A 20,650-nucleotide genomic window follows, 5' to 3' on the forward strand; every position below is an offset into this window, starting at 1 on the left:
TAGTGAGCTGCCAAACAGTTTGGGTTATTTAGCGAGCTCCTGTCCAGCCTAGGCTATATAATGATTTCCAGTCCAGTCTGTGCTATACTGAGTTAACAGCCAGTCTGGGCTACAGAGTAAAATCATGTCTCCGAATAAAATAAAGCAAAACAACACGCACGCACGCACGCACGCGCCCGCATACACAGGCTGAAAAGATAGATAGATGGCTCAGTGGTCAAGAGCACTTACTGCTCTTACAAAGCACCCAGGTTGGATTCCCAGCACCCACATGGTGGCTCACAACAGCCCATCTCCAGTTTCCAGGGACGCAGTGCTGCCTCTTCAAATTTCCGTGCACTCCTGCAGGCATGTGGGCACAGACATGCTTAGAAGCAGCTCTATACAGCCCAAAGCAGACATTTCAAAAGCAAGCTGCTCGAAACAAGGTACAGAAAACACGTTCTCAGTAAAGAACAGAAAATAGTTCCTCTAGCAATTCATTAACAAATCTAGGGAAACTGTTAAACCCATTAAAACTTCCAAGGGACCATAGCTAACAAGTTTATACTGTCAACATTCCTGTTGCTCTCTCGCAAAGATACCAAAACCAAACGGATGAAATCATTAAAAAGGGGGATATTCTAGCTACAAAACTTGCCCTTGGTTGTGGTCTTGAGACAACATAGCTGTAGATCCTGTGATCAGCTGTATTAACCTGTAGGGGTCGGGATGGAGGTGGATTGAAAACACTCGGTACACCCTCTTGCTCATTCAGTCTGTCCTGGACTGCAGCCTGAGAAGGAAAACAGAATGCAGAACTTCAGTGATGCTCAAACCCGCCCAAGAGGAAACTACTGCTTGGTGTCTCAAAACAAGGTGAACGTTACATGGCAGTCACTTGATGAGTACATGCCAAGGGACCTTCATCCTGCTATGCTATGGGGCAGTGGACATTTTCCTATGGTAGAACAGCCAACTTATCTTGAAGCTACATTGACATAGCAAGCACATTATTACTATTAGTATATGTTATGCAGAATAGCTAAAATATAATGTGCTTTACCATACAATCCCAGGAAGAGCAGCACACTTTAGAATACAGTATGGACAGCTCCTCTGGGGCTGTGCAGTGGGCAGTAGTGATTGTTAGTATCAAATAGACAGTTTTGGCAAAATGAATGTAGTCTGAATGCAGCTCCACAGCCCAGAAAGAGACTAACTTACAAGCCTTAGATTTTTTTTCCATTTTTTTTTTATTTTACATATAGATCCCAGTTCCCTTTCCCTCTTTCCCTCTTTCCCACCCCCTCAGACCCCCCTCACTCCACATGTAGGGTGATGCCCTCCAGGAGGGGTCATCTAAATCTGTCAAGTCATTTGGAGTAGGGACTAGGACTTCTCTCCTGTCTCTAGGTTAAGGGAGTGTCCCTCCATGGGGAATGTGCCCCCAAAGTCCGTTTGTGCACCAGGAATAAATACATCCTGGTTCCACTGTTTGAGGTCCCTTAGACTGCCCAGGCCTTCTAACTGAGACAGATGTTCAGGGGGGGTCTGAGTCAGTCCCATGCTGGTTTCCCAGCTATCAGTCTGGGGGCCCGTTAGCCCCTCCTTGTTCAGGTCAGCTGTCTCTGTGGGTTTCTGCAGCCTGGTCTTGTCCTCCCTCTCTGCATCTGGATTCCAGTTCAGCTCAGTGTTTAGCTGTGGGTGTTTGCTTCTGTTTCCATCGGCTACTACATGAGGGCTCCATGATGGTGGATAAGTTAGTCATCAATCTCATTATCAGGGAAGGGAATTTATGGTAGCCTTTCCACTGTTGCTCAAATTGTTAATTGGGGTCAGTTTGTAGGTCTCTGGACATTTCTCTAGAGTCAGTTTTCTCTTCAAGCCTATAATGGCTCCCTCTTTTGTGGGGTCTCTCTCTCTCTCTCTCTCTCTCTCTCTCTCTCTCTCCTTCTCTCTCTCTCATCTATTCCTCCCCTGACTCAATCTTCCTGGTCCCACATGCTTTCCTCTCCTCCCCTTCTCTTTCTCCTAGCTCCCTCTCCACTCACTGCCCCCCACTCGCCATGTGCTCTGGAGATCTTGTCCCTTTCCCCTTGTGGTTTTTTTTTTTTCCATTTTTTTATTCATCTGTTTATTTAAATCCCAGCCACAGCTTGCCACCCATCCTCTGCCTCCTAGTCTCCCTACCCCAACCGAATCCCCTCCCCTTCGGTCTCCATTACATGAGTATCAAAAAACATATGGCTTAGGGTCTTCATGTGCAAAATTGAAGAAAACTTAATGCTTGGAATTAATATGAATCCCCCCTAAAAAAACAGATTTGTTTTTTTTAAAAAGAAAGAACGTCTTCAAAAAGGAAGGAATTTGAAGAGAGGGTCAACTTAATCTGAAAATCTGAATATTTAGGGTTTGGGATATAGCTCAATTGATGAGTGTTTGCTTACATGTGAGGCAGTAGCCATTGCTTTAATCCCAGAACTCAGGAGGTGGAGGAAGGAGGGTCAAAAATTCATGGCTGTCTTGGTCTATATAGGGAGCCTGAGTCTGGCCCTGGCTGGAGATTCTGTCTCAAAAACAGAACAAAACAAAGCCTGTTCTCAAATCCTACTCTACAACATCTCTTAAGTGCGTTTAACCTCATTAGTAGCTTATCAAACACTATTATCAGGCTGAGTGGTTGTGGCGCACACCTTTAATTCCAGCACTCAGAAGGCAGAGACAGGCAGATCTCTGTGAGTTCAAGGCCAGCCTGGTCTGCAGAGCGAGTTCCAGGACAGGCTCCAAAGCTACCTCAAAACCCTACCTCAAAAAACCAAACCAAACCAAACCAAACCAACAAAAAAAAGTATTATCAGGAGAATGGGACAGTTTTCAGTGTGCTTCTAGTGAACTAGAGGGTCATTTTATAATTCTTCTGAATTCACAGTTGGTGTCAGAAGAGTAGTCTTTTCAGGGGCTGTGTGTCTTCTAAAATTGATAACTGGACTTAACCTTTACAGTCTGACTTATTCCAGGCAGTCAAATCACACTCAGTGGGAACAGAAGAACTCATCAGGTCTGGCAAACTGGCTCGGTGGGTATCTTAATTAGCTTCTTGTCAACTTGGTCATCTGGGAAGAGGGAACCTTGGTTGAGAAAATGTCTCCATGACACTGGCTTGTGCTTTTTCTTGATTAATGATTGATATGGGTGGGCCTAACTCACTGTGGATGATGCCACCCCTGGGCAGATGGTCCTGGATAATATAAGAAAGCAGAATGAGCAAGTTATGAGGAGAAAGCCGAGCGGCACTCCTCAGCCTCGGCGCCAGCCCCTGCCTGAGTTCTTGGTCTGACTTCCCTTGCTGATGGACAAGGATGGCACTGTAAGCTGAAATGAACTTTTTCTTCCAAATTGCTTTGCTCATGGTATTTTTATCACAGCAGTAGAAACTCTAGCTAAGCTTGCTGCTTCCAAGTCTGAGCCCAGGACCAACACGGTAGAAAGAGAAACAGTCGTATCGTACACGGAAGAAAGTCTGGGAGGGCACGCACTGAAGCAGTGCTTCCTTCCAAAGAGTGAAAGAACACTGTTTAAACCTTCTTACTTTTGCTTTGTTTTTGTTTTTTTAAGGTAAGGTTTTTCTATGCAGCCCTGGCTGTCCTGGAACTCACTCTGTAGACCAGGCTGGCTTCAACCTCACAGAGATCCACCTGCCTCTCTCTGCCTTCCAAATGCTGGGATTAAAGGTGTGAGCCACCACAGCCCGGCTTCTGCTTAAACTTTTATAGGCATATTTTGTTTCTGTAATTAGAAAAAGACAATACCATTGGGAAATAAATCTTTCCAAACACATTTAAGCTATGCAAAGTAATCTCACCAAATAAGCAGGAATAAAAAAGAGGATATAAATCTCTAGCTCTCAAAATATTCAGCCATTGGTAAACACATACCTGTCAGAAGGAGGGGGGGGGCAAGAGAGGACAGGCAAGCAACTCACATGCAAACTGTCCACGTTATCCACATCTGATGAGCACAAATTTGAAACCATACTAAAGAACACTTCAGGGTTAGGAGCTGAATGGGAGGCACACAATGCCTGACCTTCCTCCCCCTTCCCTCCCTCTCTTAGAGATATGGGTTCTGCTATGTTACCACACCTAGTTTATCCCTCCCCCAAGCACATTTGTTTTTCTGTTTGAAATATTTATTTTCATTTTATATCCATCGGTGCTTTGCCTGCATGTGTGTCTGTGTGAGGGTGTTGGATCTCCTAGAACTCGAGGTACAGACAGTTATAAGCTGCCATGTGGCTGCTGGGAATTGAAGCTGGGTTCTCTGGAAGAGCAGTCAGTGCTCTTAACTACTGAACCATCTCTCCAGCCTCTTTTTGAAATATTTTAATTTATATAAACGGACCCAGATACCTAAATGAAGTAAATCAAAGACTAATGTAAAAAGGATAAAGTGAATTATGCCAAAGTGAATTATGTCACACTTTAAGTGTATGTGTGTGTGCTGGAGGTCAGGTGATAGATGACCTGTGTGTCATCCCATGCATGCCTTCCACTGTTTGAGAGGATCGCTTCTAGCCAGCACACATAAACTGCTATTATGCTAGAAGTGATCAGCAGATATGCATTAAGAATCTACTTTTTTTTTTTTTTTGGAGACAGGGGGGTTTCTGTGTAGTCCTGACCATCCTGGAATTTATTTTGTAGTGGCATCTTGCCTTGCCATGAACTTGTAGCAGTGGCCACAAGTAGGCGTGGTTTCGGGTGCAGATGTGACCATTAAGGTAGAGGAGGGGCTGGCTGTGCTCTCTTGGGTTGCAGAGAGCATGGGAAGGGCAGACACTGTATCTTCTGGAGCAGGAGACCTTGGCGGTTATTTCCTCTCATCTGTGTAAGTGCTTCCCCAGGAAACACCTACTTATCATTTACCTTGGGTCTGGTGGACTCATTTAAACCATGCGTTCATTGTTCTGTAGACCAGGCTGGCCTCAAACTCAGACATCCACCTGGCTCTGCCTCCCAAGTGCTGGGATAAAAGGTGTGCACCAACACAACCTAACCAGCATCAAGACTCTATATACAAAGGTGGCTACAAAACAACAACGAAACAAAAATGTAAAATATCCAAATGTCTAAGTTTTATGCTTAGAGCAATTAACAAAACTAAACTGAAAACTCTGTTTTCATGGGATTTCCATTCTAGTTACATTCTAGTAGAACTAGCCCAAAGCAACTAACATTGCAAGTGTAATGAACACCATGGGCATGGTGGTGCGAACACTTGTTGCTTTGCTAAGAAGGAGAGAGGCAGTCCATGAATGGAATTCTTCATTTCCATAGTTTCTATACTTCTACACGTGTTTTACACACAAAAAGCTTTAATTCTGATATCAAAATAAACAACAACAGACCCTTATGGGGAGAACGGCTGTATCAGCAGAACTGTGGGTATCCCTACCTCCATGTTCCAGTTATGCTGCTCCAAAGCAAGGCGACACTGCTCCATAGATTCTATGCCAGTCAGATCCTGAAAGGAAGGTGAAGCACAAGGTTACTATGGGGCTGGGACTGAGGTGGGTTACGTGTCTAGTTTAGCATACACACAGTCCTGGGTTCCATCTCCCACACTGCCTACACCAGGTATGGCAGCACATGCATGCATTAGCAACCAGGTATAGGAAAAAGGGTTACTGTTGGCCAATGGAGACGATGCAGAGATGGCTCATTTAGTAATGTGCTTGCCTTGCACATACTAGGTAGGACCTGAGTGAGGTTAATCCCTAGAACCTAAGCAAACGTGAACCACGGAGGACCAGAGGGTGCCTCTTCACAGTGTGCTCAAGTGGCTTTCTAGGGCCCTTTCTCACTGTTTTCCTTCAGGTGTCCAATACACAGCAAACCTAACAGCTCATGTGCCCATCACATGCTAGGCCCTTCAACACAGTACAGGCCTTTCAATCAACAAATGCTTACTTAAGGGCATTATACAAAGACGAGTTAAAGTAGTCTTTACTGTCAAGAAATTCCTAACCACTGGCAACCACAGAGGCAAAGTGATCTATCTCAATCAGACTGGTAAGTCAAAACAAAGTTTCTTGTCTTGATTATGTACTCTGTACCCAAGGACAAGACAGTTAATTCTAGAATTTAGTTTCCTTTATTACAATGTTTAATCTGAACTAGATATCCTTTGTAGACTTTTTTGTCACCTTTACTTTTTAAGACAAGTCTCAATGAAGCTGAAGCACAGACTTCAAGGCCCCACTAGCGTGCTAGTTACAGAAGCTTGCTGGAACTTCTGGGGTCTGATGGCCCTCATGCTTATGCAGCAGGCACCATAACCAAGCGTCAGAGATACTCTCCAAACAGCTAGCTTCACTGGCCTAGGGGTTGTATCTGAGGACACCCTGGGCTATCTAACAAGAGTCCTCCCCTCCACACAAATGAAATAAATCTTAAAATATACTTATTTTTCCCTTGGGCAGAAGCAATGGCTCAATAGTTAAGGAGTATTACTGCTCTTGCAGAAGACCTTAGTCCAGTTCCCAGCACCACAAAGGTGGCAATCACTCGTAACCCCAGCTTCAGGGAGATCCAATGCCTCTGCCCTCCATGGCCACCTACACTCATGTGCATCTACGCATAACTAAAAACAAAAATAATCTTTACAGAGGATATACACATGCCAGGCATAGTAGTTCACACCTATAGTACCGGCACTCTGGAGGCAAAGGCAAGTGGATCTCTCTAAGTTCAAGGCCAGCCTGGTCTACAAAGTGAAACATGTTTTTTTCTTCTCCCTCTCTCCCTCCCTCCCTCCTTTCTTTTTTTGGTCTTTTGAGACAGGGTTTCTCTGTATTGCTTTGGAGCCTGTCCTGGAACTCACTCTGTAGACATTGAACTCACAGAGATCCGCCTGCCTCTGCCGTCCAAGTGTTGGCATTAAAGGTCTGCACCACCATGCTAGGCTCAAATAAAAAAAATTTTTTAATTGTCACTATAGTTAACTGTGATAAATATACTACATTACAGCTGTTAAACAGGCCAGGTGTTAGTGACACATTCCTTTAATCCCAGCACTTGGGAGGCAGAGGCTGATGGATCTCTGTGAGTTCAAGGTCAGCCTGGTCTACAGAGCTAGTTCCACAACAGAAAAACCCTGTCTCAACTCCCCCCTGCAAAAAAAAGGACTGTTAAACAGTTAACACTGAACAAAGGGAACATGAGAATTTTATGTATTATCAGTATATTTTTATATAAATCTAAATGTATTCTAAAATGAAAAGTTATTAAAAGTAAAAGGGCTGGCAATTTAGGTCAGTGGAAGAACACTAGCTTAGCACACACAAGAACCTAGGATTACCCTAGGATGAGCTTTCAAGCCTGCAAACAGAAGCAGGCAGAGCAGGGTCATCTAAGGGCAGAGTTTCTCAGTCTGTGAACTTTTTGTGTTATGCTGGGGACTGAACTCAAGAGACAAAGCTGTGCCACTGAACCACACTCCCAACACTCAAGACTTAAAATAATCTACAGGTGCCTAGATTTCCCACTCTAAGCAGTTTAATCAGGTTCTCTGAGTGAGGCACAGGAAAAGGCTTTATTTATTTATTTACTTATTTATGTTTTTTTTGAGACAGGGTTCCCCTGTGCAGATCCAGCTGTCCTAGGACTATTTATTTGTTTGTTTTGGGGGAGACAGTCTTTGTAGTTCTGTCTGACCTGAAGCTTGCCATGTAGACCAAGATGGTCTTAAACTCACAGAGATCCTCTGGTTTTTGTTTTTCTGTATAGGTAAGGAGTTTGTAGTAGCTTCTACTGCATAACTACTACTGAGAATCACTAACTCCAAAGCTTTAAATTCTAAATGCTAAACTGAGCATATGGAGCATGCCTTTATCCCTGCACTCAGGAACAGAGGCAGGCAGATGGATCTTTGTGAGTTTGAGGCCAGCCTGGTCTACAGAGCAAGTTCCAGCACAGCCAGGGTGACATAGTAAAACCCTGTTTCGAAGAAACAAAACAAACCTCCCCCCAAACCCAAAGAAACCTAAGTGCTGTGGAAATGAGGATTGGGTGTGCATATGCACACCATCTGAGGTGACTCTGGGATGCAGCTCAGTTTTAGTAGAGTGGCTGCCTAGTATGCAACCACATAAAAACTAGGCGGCACAGCTGGACATGGTGGCGAGCACCTTTAATCCCAGCACTGAAAAGCTGGAGGCAGGGGGAATCTCTTAGTTCAAGGCCAGCCTGGTGGACACATCAAGTTCCAGGACAGGACAGGCTACACACTGAGAAATCTGGTTTTGTTGTTGTTGTTGTTTGGGGAGGTGGGGGATCCAAACCAAACCCAAAACCAGTACTTTGTCTGGGCACAGCCCTGCTAGATTGCAAATTCAGGACCAGTCTAGACTGCTGGGTGAATTCCAGGCAACATTAGCTACACTGTGAGACAAACTCCTTGATCATCAGGTTGAGGACCCCCTTTGGGGTCCCAATGATCCTTTCAGAGTTACCTAAGACCATCAGACAACAAATTACAATTTGTAACAGTAGCAAAATTACAATGATGAAGTATCAACAAAAATGATTGTATGGATGGGGTCACCACAACAGGAAGAACTGCATTAGGAAGGTTGAGAATCACAGTCCTTAACGGACTTTTCCTTTTTTTCCCCCACTTTAGGAATGTGCACATTTTAAAACCTTGATAGACACTGCCCAAGCCAGTATAAAGACTTCATAAAGATTATTTCAGTTTACATTGTCTAAAGCTGGTTTCCAGGGCAAGTCAAAAATTACCTTATTTCCATTTAGTGCCAACATATTTCCCAATGCCAGAGGGGAGGGGAGGAGTTTTCCTAGAACAGACCCCACTGGCTTGGAGGCCACCAACGTGTTTAGCTATCGTGCAACCTAAGGAAGGAGAGCTATACTGTGGCTCACAGTTCACGATGCAGTTGTCGTGGCATGCACCACCAGGAAGCAGAGCGGATGAAGGCTCACACTCACCTTTCCTTCCGGTCTTCCCACCTCAGTTAACCTAATCTAGACAAACGCTCAGACACACCCAGACATCAGTGCCCATGGTGATTCTAAATCCCATCAAGTTGACAGTCAAGATAAACCATCACCAAAGTAAAACAAATAAGTAATGTTAGACTTAATAACCTTAGGGATTTCTAGTTCCTTCCAAAATAAACTTAAAAATCAACAGGTTATAAATCTTCCTTTAATAAAAGATTTATTTGTGCTTATGTGTATGTGTCTACATAGGCCATTTGTGTAACATACGGAAAATTGCCCTGGAAAGGGGTTACAAAGGCTTCGGGCTTCCCCACATGACAGCTAGGAACCAAACTCATGCTCTCTAAAGAGAAGTGCCCTTAGTCACCCGAATCGTTTCTCAAAACCAGCCTATCATTTTTGTTTTTTAAAAGCATTTTTTTCTTAGTGTGTTGGGGGGTTGAACCCAGAGCCTCACACAGGGTCACCAGGCCCTCCCCCCAGCCCTGCTCACCAGTGTAGTGCCTTATCATACACAGAAGATGAATGATAGTCCAATGCTGGTGCTGGTGCATTCGAGGCAATGGCAGCTCATGACTTTAATCCTAATATTCAGAAGGTAAAGGTAGGTAGGTAGACCTCTGAGGTCAAGCCCAGTGTAGTTTACAGAATGAGTTTCAGGACAGCCAGGGCTACATAGAGAAACCCTGTCTCAAAGAACAAAAACAATTAACAAAAAACAGCCAGGCAATGGTGGTGCACGCCTTTAATCCCGCTGGAGAGTTAGAAGCAGGTGGATATCTGTGAGTTCAAGGACAGCCAGAATTACAAAGAGAAACCCTGTTTCAAAATACAAAACAAAACAAAAAAAGATCAAAAAAAAAAGAAAACAAATTTAAAGATTCTACCCTGACAGCTTTTATTTATTTATTGCCATATTCTCATGTGTGTGCGTATATGCATGTTCGTGTGCATGGCTGTGGGGGCCAGAGAATGACCTTGGGTATTTTTCTCAGGAGCCACTCTATAGTGACATCTTGCCTTGCCATGAACTTGTAGCAGTGGCCACACCCTTTGGGCGTGGTTTCGGGTGCAGATGTGACCTATTAAGGTAGAGGAGGGGCTGGCTGTGCTCTCTTGGGTTGCAGAGAGCATGGGAAGGGCAGACACTGCATCTTCTGGAGCAGGAGACCTTGTTGGTTATTTCCTCTCATCTGTGTAAGTGCTTCCCTAGGAAACACCTACTTATCATTTACCTTGGGTCTGGTGAACTCACTTAAACCCCGACTTCACCACATAATTTATCTGGTTTTGGTTTTTTGAAACAGGGTGCAATGTGTCAACACTGGCAGGGTTCTCCCTCATCTCTTAAGCATCACTCTTGCGAGTTTCGTTTCTACTGTGACAAACTATTTTGGCTACCTTCACTGTGTTGAACAATTCTATGAGGAAAATATTATCATCATGCCATGGCCACCATGAGTTTAAAAGATCTACAGAGGAAGTCAGTGAACAACAGAAGCAAATCTGCAAGCTCCTAACTGGTTTGCCCCTCAGAGTAACCTTGGCTTACATTCAGATCCACTGGCATTTGATGTCACTTGAGACAACACTGAAGAAAGAGTTGCAACTGGAACAAAGGCTAACTTCATCACTGTGGCTCCCTCTCCCACTGATCTCTTGCTTCAAGGCAAATGTCAGCAACTGTTGCCACACACACACACACACACACACACACACACACACACACACACACACACACACAGCCTCAGGCAGGCCCACCCATCTGAGTATGTTTTACTCCCTACTTCTCAGACACACTCCCCTTCCATGAATCAACCGCCCTATGATTTAGGAGTTGCATTCAGATACAGTAATTTACACTGTATAACCCATGTTATACATTATAGAGATGGGTGAGTAACAATTTAACCAGGTGTCTTAATGAACTATTTGCATACCATTGCGAAAGCAGGGTATACTCACCTGACTTTCCTAAGTGTCTCACTTTCCACATCTAAGTGCTCTATATTCTAATTGGCTTGCTCAGGCTTATATTTTAAGTCATTCCCGGAGTAAAACTTGGCAAACAGAAAAGAACAAACACACAACAACAAAACAGGTAACCTTTGTTTTCTCCTTCCCTCCAGACAGGACAGGTTTGCTTACTCAGGAGAAAAATGGAATTTAAAGTCCATTCAGAAAGTGAGGACCACTAGGCTTTGAGCTGTAACTAAAGCTCTTAGAGATCTTCGTTGTTTACATTTAATTCTCATCTCCCAGATTAAACAGCTACAATTTCCACTTTCTAAACACCTACACGAGGTAATAAGCACTTTCTCATTTTTAACAATGAGAAAGCCAAGTATGCAAAGATTACATTGTCTGCCCAATAATACTTGATAACAATAAGCTGTGCAGTGGTGGTGAGTACCTTTAATCCCAGCACTTGGGAGGCAGAGACAGGTGGATCTCTGTGAGTTCAAGGCCAGCCTGGTTGGTCTACAGAGAAAATTCTAAGACAGCCAGGGCTGCACACAAAGAAACCTTGTCTCAAAAAACCAAAAATAAACTTGGCAACAGTGAAAGCTATAACAACTTTCAATATCCAGGTTCTCTTAAGCAACAATGCCTCCTATTATTTGATAGACTAGCTCCCAATTCTTAATTCAGACAATTTAAATGTTTATCGGGAAAAAAAAATGATAATTTGGCTGCTGGATGGTGGTGCAAGCCTTTAATTTCAGCACAGGCAGAGGCAGGTGGATCTCTGAGATCAAGGTCGGCCTGTTCTACAGGGCAAGTTCCAGGGCAGTCAGGGTTAAAGGAAAAAGAAAATACACACTTTTTTTTCTTTTTGCCCAGAATTAACAAATATGTTTATATAATTTTGCTTAATTACCAAATGGTTTGCAATCAACTAAAACTAGAAAATGTGAGGCTGGACAGTTGGCTCAGCAGTTGAGAACACTTGTCCTTGCTGGGCAGTGGTGGTGCATACCTTTAATCCCAGCACTGGGTGGAGATAAGGAAGACACCTGAGTTCAGGAACAGCTCCTGGTATACAGAGCAAATTTCAGGACAGCTGAGCCTACAAAGAGAAACCCTGGGGGGCGGGGTGTGGTCTAGCAGAAGACCAGGGTCAGTTCCCAGCACCCACAAGGTGACTTACAACCCAAACTCCAGTTCCAGGGAATTAAGTGGCTTCTTCTAAACCATATATGCACAAGGCACACATATGGTGCACCCAAACATTCATACACAAAAAACAGGTTTAAAAGTTATAAAGAAAATGCTGCAAGCTCACAGCGTCGTCTCTCACCAGGTGCCTTTGGCTGCCCAGGAGCTGGCTCTCCCTTTGTAAACCTGGCTGGCCTCAAACTCAGAGACTGGCCCACCTTTGCCTTAGAAATAAAATATTTTTTAAATGCTTTGATTTGTTTTCTTTGGTTTTTCAAGGGCTTCTCTGTGTAACAGCACTGGCTGTCCTGGAACTCACTCTGTAGACCAGGCTGGTCTTGAACTCAGATATCAGCCTGCCTTTGCCTCCCCAGTACACTGATCATCAGAGGGAAAAACACCACCCAAAGACTAAATTCCAAACCTGTCACATAGCTATTTCTAACAGCTCTCTGTGTCTGCAGTTTAAAGCAAATTAACAGGAGCCAGAAAGGTTGTGCCAGCGACTGGAGAGTACAGGCACATAGCCAGACTTCCAGGTCAAACCTCAGTTACAGTTGGGTAAGTTACCTATCGATCCTAGTCAACTGATCAACAGCAGAACTTACCTCATTTGTTTACTTGGAACCTTGGTCAAAGTTAATGCAATAATGTTCAAGCAGCATATTACACTTTTAAATCTCAAGGTGTAATTAGAATACATTAGTCAATTCCCTTCCATAAAGAAATTATTAATTACTCCAAATCACTGTCCGTAATTCTCTAAAATTATAGCTCACAGATCCCTATCACTATCTCCAATGCTATTGCTGTTATAGGATTTTACTATTTGCCTAACTGTTCTAATACAGTCTGTATTCTGTATCCATAAGTTCAATTAGATCAAAACATTTAGTAGCCAAGTATAGTGGCCCCTATCTGTAATCCCAGCAATCTAGCGCCTGGGAAGCAGAAGCAGGAGGTTTGCCAGCTAGAAGCCAGCCTGGACTATAGAGCAAGACCTTGTTTCAAGGGGTGAGATGTTTCAGAGCATTTGTTGTAACCAAGTAAAGGTCTGTGGCACTTGTTTAATTATGTAAAGATGTGTTGCTATTTTACCTTGCCTGCCTGAGGCACTGAATGGTCTAATGAGGAAGAATGGTCAATATCGAGGGAGGGTATAGGTGAGACTTCTGGGTAGAGAGAGTAAATAGGAGGAAAGACGGCAGGGCCAGCAGGCATGGAGGAAGCAGAAAAGTAGGGCATGTAGAATGAGAGAGGTTAAAAAGTCCTGGGGTAAAACACAGATGAACAGAAACAGGTTAAGTTATAAGAGCTACTGAAGCTAAAGCCCAGCATTCATAATTAATAATAAGTCTCCGTGTCTTTATCTGGGAGCTGACTGGCAGCCAAAAGAAAATTCCAACTACAATGAGGGGCTGGGGATGTGAGGCACTGGGATGACCCCCAACATTGCACCCCCCCAAAAAAGGAAAAAAATATACCAAACATGTACATGTAAACACTTTTGGCTCATTATTTCTTAAACAAAACAACTATTCCTGTAACATTTATTATATTATAAAGTACATAGGAAGATATGTTTAGATTACATACACTCTATTTATTGTTATAAAGTACATAGAAGGATGTTTAGATTACAAACAGTCTTATCATTTTAACTTGAGCATCTTCAGAATTTGTTATCGGTGAGAACTCTTGAAACCAATCCACCTCAGATACTAATGGACACCTGATTATAACTCCCCCATTGCCCTTTGGAGAGAGATCAGCTATTCACTTCTAGGGTTAAATCACAGTTCTCATCACACAATAACCACAAAGCCCTTCAATCTCGACATTTTTACCCAAGTGAGAAATTCCCTTAAATGAAAGCCCTTCCTCTAAATCCCCAAATTTCTCCATAATGCTGAACACCTAATATTCGTCATGGTCCACTTGCTGACTCTGGACTGTCTGTCCCACCAGCATGGGAGTTGCATCAGGCTGTGCTGAATGTGCTGTTGTATCCATTGCCCACAACTACCTATGCACAAGGACATACACTGCAGCATTATCTGTGGTAACAAAAACAAACAAACAGGTGGAGGGAGGGGAGGGAGGGAGAAAAGGGGAGGAAGGAAAAACATGATTGCCCATAAATGTCATGGTGGTACACACAGCACCGGGAGGTAGTGGTAGGTGTCTCTCCATAAGTTCAGGCCAGCCTGATTTACGCAATTCCAGGTCAGCCAGTTACTCTATAACATAGGAGACCTTGTCTCAAATTGATCAATTAATTAAAAATAATGCTTAACATTTGGGTACTTAATATTTGCCAATACTTCAGCTTATATTAACATTTAAACATTAAAGCAAACTTATGAGGTAGATAGTATTATTAGTCCACAAAGAAACTATACTACAGAGACAAACTGAATAACTTGTCCAGAGCTGAAAGTTAGTAGCTGGAGAAGGCAGAATTTGATTCCAGGCAGCCTCATTCCTGAGCCTTCACAAACAAGCATTCACACACTGCTGATTCTCACAGTACATACGTGTCCTTGTAAGAGAGACATCCTCTTACCCAATGAGGACAGGCACTATAAGCAGCAGCTAGCTGAGCACCCGCCCACTGAAGGAATCAATGCAGCAGACATCACTGCACTTCACCTTAACAAGCAAACACACCCAGACAGCAGCCTGCAGATGCACAGAGCACCGAGCACTGGCATTCGTGGGCTTTCCTAGCAAAGCACACTTATTTATTTTAAGGAGAATGCAACCTTAACCACCTGCCAAACAACAAGTGTACAATCCCTTACCTCAGTCACTTTCCTCAAACCATTTATCTTGTCTACAATTAGCTGAATACCAATTTCCCCCATAGAGCCTTTCCAAACCATTTAAGTTCATATAAGCAAAACAATTTTTGTAGGAATTTTATTTGTTCATATAATAATTAATTAAATGTAAATGACAAAGACGGGCGGCGGCGCACGCCTTTAATCCCAGCACTAGAGAGGCAGAGGCAGGCGATCTCTGTGAGTGCAAGGCCAGACGGGGCTACAGTTAGCGAAAGGGAACTGCATGAGGCTCAGTCTGTGTTCTGTCCTCACTATCACCTCTGCCCGAATACAAGATAAATGGTGAGGGCAAAAATACTCAAGGACATGAGCTGGTTCCGTGGCTAAGGTTCCTGCTACATAAGCCTGATGTTCAACCCTGAAACTCATGTAAAAGTGGGAGAGAAAGTTAACCTGTGATTGCCACATGTATTACAGCATACACAATGTCTAAAAAAGAGAAATAAATGAGCGTTATCTTGGGCAGGAAGCCTACTACTGTTATTCTAAATGTACTCTCAACAGTTAAGATTACCTGCACAAAATCAAGCCCAGATTATGTCAATATTACAACAGATAACAATAATGAAATTTAGTAGATTACTCGAGAAAAAAAAAAAAAAAACATCAAGGTGGGAAGGGAATGTGTTGAGAGATGTCTGACTGAGGAGAAGAAAGACCTGGGGATGAATATAATCAAGATACATAGCCTAGGCAAGGTGGCCCACACCTTTAATACCAGCAAGCAGGAGGCAGAGGCACTGGGATCTCTGAGTTTGAGGCCAGCCTGGTCTTCATAGTACCAGGACAGTCAGGGCTACATAAAGAACTTGTCTCAAAAACAAAAACAACACAAAAAGATACATTGTATACATGTGTGAAACTATCAAAGATTTTGTTTTTTGAGACAGGGTTTTCTCTGAATTGTTCTGGAATTCACTCTATAGACCAGGCAGGCCTTGAGTTCACAGAGATCCACCTGCCTCTGCCTCTGAGTGCTGGGATTAAAGATGTACTCCACCACACTCAGCCAGGATATTTTAGAAAAAAGAAAACGGATACTGTCCATCACAAAAACTCAATGTAATAACTCACCCAAGACTATAAAACTCACTAGTAGCTTCCTTGGCCAGGATCAGATGATGGGAGAAATCAAAACTCAAATACATCATTGTGATTTTTTTTAATGGATGAACGAAAATTATCATGTACTCAACACAACTCCAATTTCCAAATGGAAATTCCCAAAAATTACTTATAAATTTGCTTCTACAGCCTAGAATCTAGGCTTTACTTTAAGTAACTTAAAAAAAGATTAACTTTATCTTATGTACATAAAGGTATCAGATCCCCTGGAACTGGAGTTATAGACAGGTGTGAGCTGCCATGTGAGGGCTAGGACTTGAACCTGGGGCCTCTGGAAGAACAGCCAGTGCTCTTAAGCACTGAGCCATCTCTCCAGTTCTGTTTTAAATAACGTAAAGAGAGTATGAGTCATGCCCAGCTACCCAATTACAATTTTTTTTCAGCCAGGTATGGTGGTACACACCTGCATCTCTATCCCCAAGTGATAGCCAAAGTGAGACTGGGCAACATAGGCTACCCAGTGAAACCCTTTCTTCACAAACTGACAGGATGGCTCAGTGAGTGAAGGCACTTTCTGACAAGTCTGATGACCTGAGGTCCATCCCTGCAACCCAAGGGCAGAAGGATCAAACTGCCTCTCACAAATTGTCTTTTGATTTCCACATGCTTTGTGGCACGTGTGACCCCACACCCACACAATTTAAATAAATGTAACAAGTTCTTTAAACAAACAAAATACCATATCCCTGTGCAACCAGCAGGGGTCACTTCCTCCTAGGGGTGGGGTCGGTACATTTACTCCTCTCTTTCTGGCCATCCCTCACCTGGTGCTGAAACACCAGCCCAGAGGCTAAAGCTAAAGCACTGGACAAGTCTGTGTTTGGAAACTTGGGGATACTGACCCCAATAAAAGTAACTTCCCACACACCTACATTAGCTCTTCTTTAAATTTATATACCTATTAGTTTCCAGTGCAAAGAAAATAGCTCAAAATATAATGTTTACATTATTCTACTCAGCTGGCTGTAAAATAAACCAGAACCATGAAAATTATACACACATAAAACAAATACAAACTTAGAAATATCAAATGGACTGAGAAACATGGTAAATATGCCTTAGAAAATTCTAACCCAATCATATGTCACAAAAAGAAACATAAGATCCAACATTTCCTGAAACGTTTTCTTTTTACTAATTCATTTATTTAGGCTTTTAGAGACCTCACCTTGTAGGATAACCTGAAACTCAGTATGTAGCCCAGGCTAGGCCTGACCTTATAGCAACTCTCCCCCCCCCCCCTTTTTTTGGTTTTTCGAGATAGGGTTTCTTTGTATACTCTGGCTGTCCTGGAACTCACTCTGTAGAACAGGTTGGCCTCAGATTCAGAGATCCGCCTGCCTCTGCCTCCCCAGTGCTAGGACTAAAAGTGTGCACCACCACTGCCCAGTCTACAGCAACCCTCTTAACCTCTCAAGTGCTAGCACTGGGATTACAGGTGTGAACCAACATGCCTGGCTCAACTGTAACACGTGAAATGTGGACACTGAGAACGACCTGTCAGAGGTGCCACCCTGTTCTATTCTCACACCCATGGAATCCCAAGCACTTGACCCATATTGCTGGAGAAGCAAACCCCAAACCTGGCGGTTAAGAAAAGCTCTCATGAGGGTCTCTGCCTACAGAACTGAGCACAGTATTGGTCAGTCTCCAAAATCTGGCTATAAGTTACCTTTTTACTCCTGGTCTACTTAATACAGCAGACATATCCACACTTTCCTATCTCCAACTGACAGGCCCGTTTTCTAAGCTTTGAACATTCTCCTGCCCACTGAAATTCTACCCCCTTCAAAACTGCAAGTATTATGCTAAAAGTTCAGCTTTTCAGTCCTGAGCCAGACCACTAGATTTCCACTAACAGCTACAGTTCCTTGAACAACTAAATCAACAAATCTGTTTCTTTACTAGATGTGATAGCAGGCATAACACCCTTTGTAGTCTAAGAGGTACCTGTGTGATTCAGCATGATACATCATCTTCTTAAGGCACAGGAGGCAACAAATACTGATGTCTAAGCCATCCTTCCTGCCTTTCCCCTTCAACATCAGTAGGCTGACTCTTCCCTAACCTCCAAAAGCAAAGACACAGAGACATACAGACACACAGCCCAGAGAACTTTCTGGGTGCTCCTATTCATGTTATGTACCTCGGCTTCGACATGAGGATATAAACACAACACTCGTGAATGTGGATTTCTAAATATACGCAAAGCACGACTTGTGCGAATTATCTGGCCTCTCTTCAGTAATAAAAGGATGGCAGTTAACACTACAGTCTTCTCAAGAAGCTTAAGGTTATAATGTTTGATGTTTCTATATGTCAAACAATATTTAACAGCACTCTGATAATAAATCTAATCCAGGCTTTCTTATAGAACACAACAATACAAAATGCATTTTCTTAACAAATTCAACTTCATAAATCTTGACATGAACTTAATCTTATTACAGTATTAACCTTCCAGCCACCCCTTTTCTGATGATTTCCTTATGCTCTTTACCTCACAAACATTGCCATATATTCACACTCATGCACTTCTAAGTGCGCCACAATTTATAACTCACACCTCACTTTTACACACGGCTTATACCCAAGTTAAATAAAACCCTGAAAGTGGAATTCTAATCTGGTGTCATCAACTTCTCTATTATAAACTGCACACAAATGTCAGCTATGACTATAATAGTATTTTACCATTTACACACACCCAATACATTGCTTAAACAACACACACACACACACAGTGTGCACACACACACCAGGGCAATTACAGCCCACTCTTAACTACATACACACTCTTACAAAGACTGTGCAGCAGAAACATCAAAAGCCCAAAAGGGACCAGAGAAGGCTGTGCTTAAGTGACACCAACACTTACTAGCTGTGTGACCTAAGCATGATTGCTTCCTTTTGCTTGGAAAAGGCTGGCCACAAAATAGGAATGCTCCTGTCCCTGGAGGAGATTAGTCTTGGGCCACACCCACTGGTGACACTTCTTACAATCCATACCAATGTATGAGACAGGGGCTGTCACAGCAGAATGCCATAGGGCTGTGTGTTAAACAAGGCACCATGCTAAATGTCAGTGACAGTCTCACAACATCATAAATGTTTAGTGGGCGGTATCCTAACTGGCATCGTCTGGCACTAAGACTGTTCATTTGGAAAAAAAAAAAAAACTGCTCAAAATGAATATTGAGCACATTTCCTGTTAGAAAACGAGTTCTAGTAACTTAGTTCTATCTGAAGTTAAATGTTGATTGATGGCAGCAACTGTTTAGGCACATATTACTGTTTACAAAGTCCTTTTAATACCTTACAACATCCATAAACTCCAGTTTACCTCCAAAACACCCTCAAGGGAATAGACACTTTGAACTCATGCATTTAAGAACTAAGGTAATTGGCTAATAATGCCACGGTTACCACCACGGTGGTCTCCTCCAAGCAGACCCTCCACCTTGGTTAAGTGTTTAGTGCCTTTTTTTTTTTTTTTTTTTTTTTTTTAACGTTAACATCCACTAATAGGAGGCCGAGTCCTGCACGTTTCCACCCTCCTCAAGCATAGTCAGCAGTTCAGGAGAAAGCCGAAGGTAACAACATCCAGTCAGAAGCCATCGGTGATGCTTAATGTTGCATTATTTCCGCATGTGGCGCCCTCCCACATATTTCTAGGGCAGGTGCCAGGTCTGTGTGTAGGTGCTTCCTTCCCTACTACAGCCCTCGACACAAGACCTCGTAACTAAGAGACCCTCAGCAACGTCTGTGCACAGCGCGGGGTGGTGGTCGGCGGTCCAGACCCGCGAGCTGACGCCAACTCTGCGATGGGGACTTAGGATCTCTAGCACATCGACAGTCGGTGGGCGGAGAGGGTCTGGCGGGTTAACCGGGCTGGCAAGGATGCGGACCCGCGCCGCTAAGGGAAAGCAAGGCAGCGGACCCACTGTGGCCGAGCCTGGCTGGCAGCGGAGGCTGGGAGGCTGGGTACCGACAGAGCTTGGGGGCCGGGGAAATGCGGGCAGTTGGCGTCGGGGGGGAGGGGGCCGCCTGCCGGTCTGGAAATGGGCCCAACCCCAACCTGAGGATGGCTTTGCGCTCCTCTAGGGCCCCGCTCCCCATCCCGCGGCGGCCTCTGCTGCACCGAGAACTCGCTGCTACCTGAAACTGCAGCAGCTTCTCGGTCTGCTCCTGAGTTAGATCCTGCTCCTCAGGCGCCGCCATTTTGCCGCCGCCTCTACGCTCCTGACCCGTCCGCACCGTCACCCGCCGGAAGTGATCTCAGGTGCAACCACTTCCGGTCCGAACCGCCGCCGGTGCTCAACTGCGTCTGCGCGCGCTAGCTAGCTCACACGCCCCGTCCGAATCCGACCTCCAGAGGGCGACATTCTGGATTCTATGCCGAACAATTCCGGAAAGTGCCGAAGTAGTGAATCTAGCAATCAAAGATCTAAGATTGCTCAAAAGATGTCGGAGGCCGAGGGGCCCTCAGCGCGCCTCGAGCAGCTCCGAAAAGTC

At 43.8% G+C, this 20,650-nt stretch overlaps 1 protein-coding gene across 2 annotated transcripts in view; it reads right to left on the bottom strand.

Moving 5' to 3' along the window:
- The window catches only part of Faf2 (Fas associated factor family member 2), a 37,226-nt gene extending 16,785 nt beyond the window's left edge, over window positions 1-20,441 (bottom strand). Inside the window, exons 1-3 of one of the 2 annotated variants that reach the window (XM_051194252.1) lie at window positions 20,294-20,441; window positions 5,437-5,505; window positions 698-775 (exon numbers count right to left, since the gene is read on the bottom strand). In XM_051194252.1, coding sequence (XP_051050209.1) covers window positions 698-775; window positions 5,437-5,505; window positions 20,294-20,356 — 210 coding nt within the window. In that variant the 5' untranslated portion in view covers window positions 20,357-20,441. Of the gene's footprint in view, window positions 1-640; window positions 776-5,436; window positions 5,506-20,293 lie in introns of both variants that reach the window. The other variant, XM_051194251.1, reaches the window with a different exon arrangement.
- Between the last annotated feature and the right edge of the window lie 209 nt (window positions 20,442-20,650).

Source organism: Phodopus roborovskii, unplaced genomic scaffold, assembly GCF_943737965.1.
Source record: "Phodopus roborovskii unplaced genomic scaffold, PHOROB, whole genome shotgun sequence".
Taxonomy (NCBI): Eukaryota; Metazoa; Chordata; class Mammalia; order Rodentia; family Cricetidae; genus Phodopus; species Phodopus roborovskii.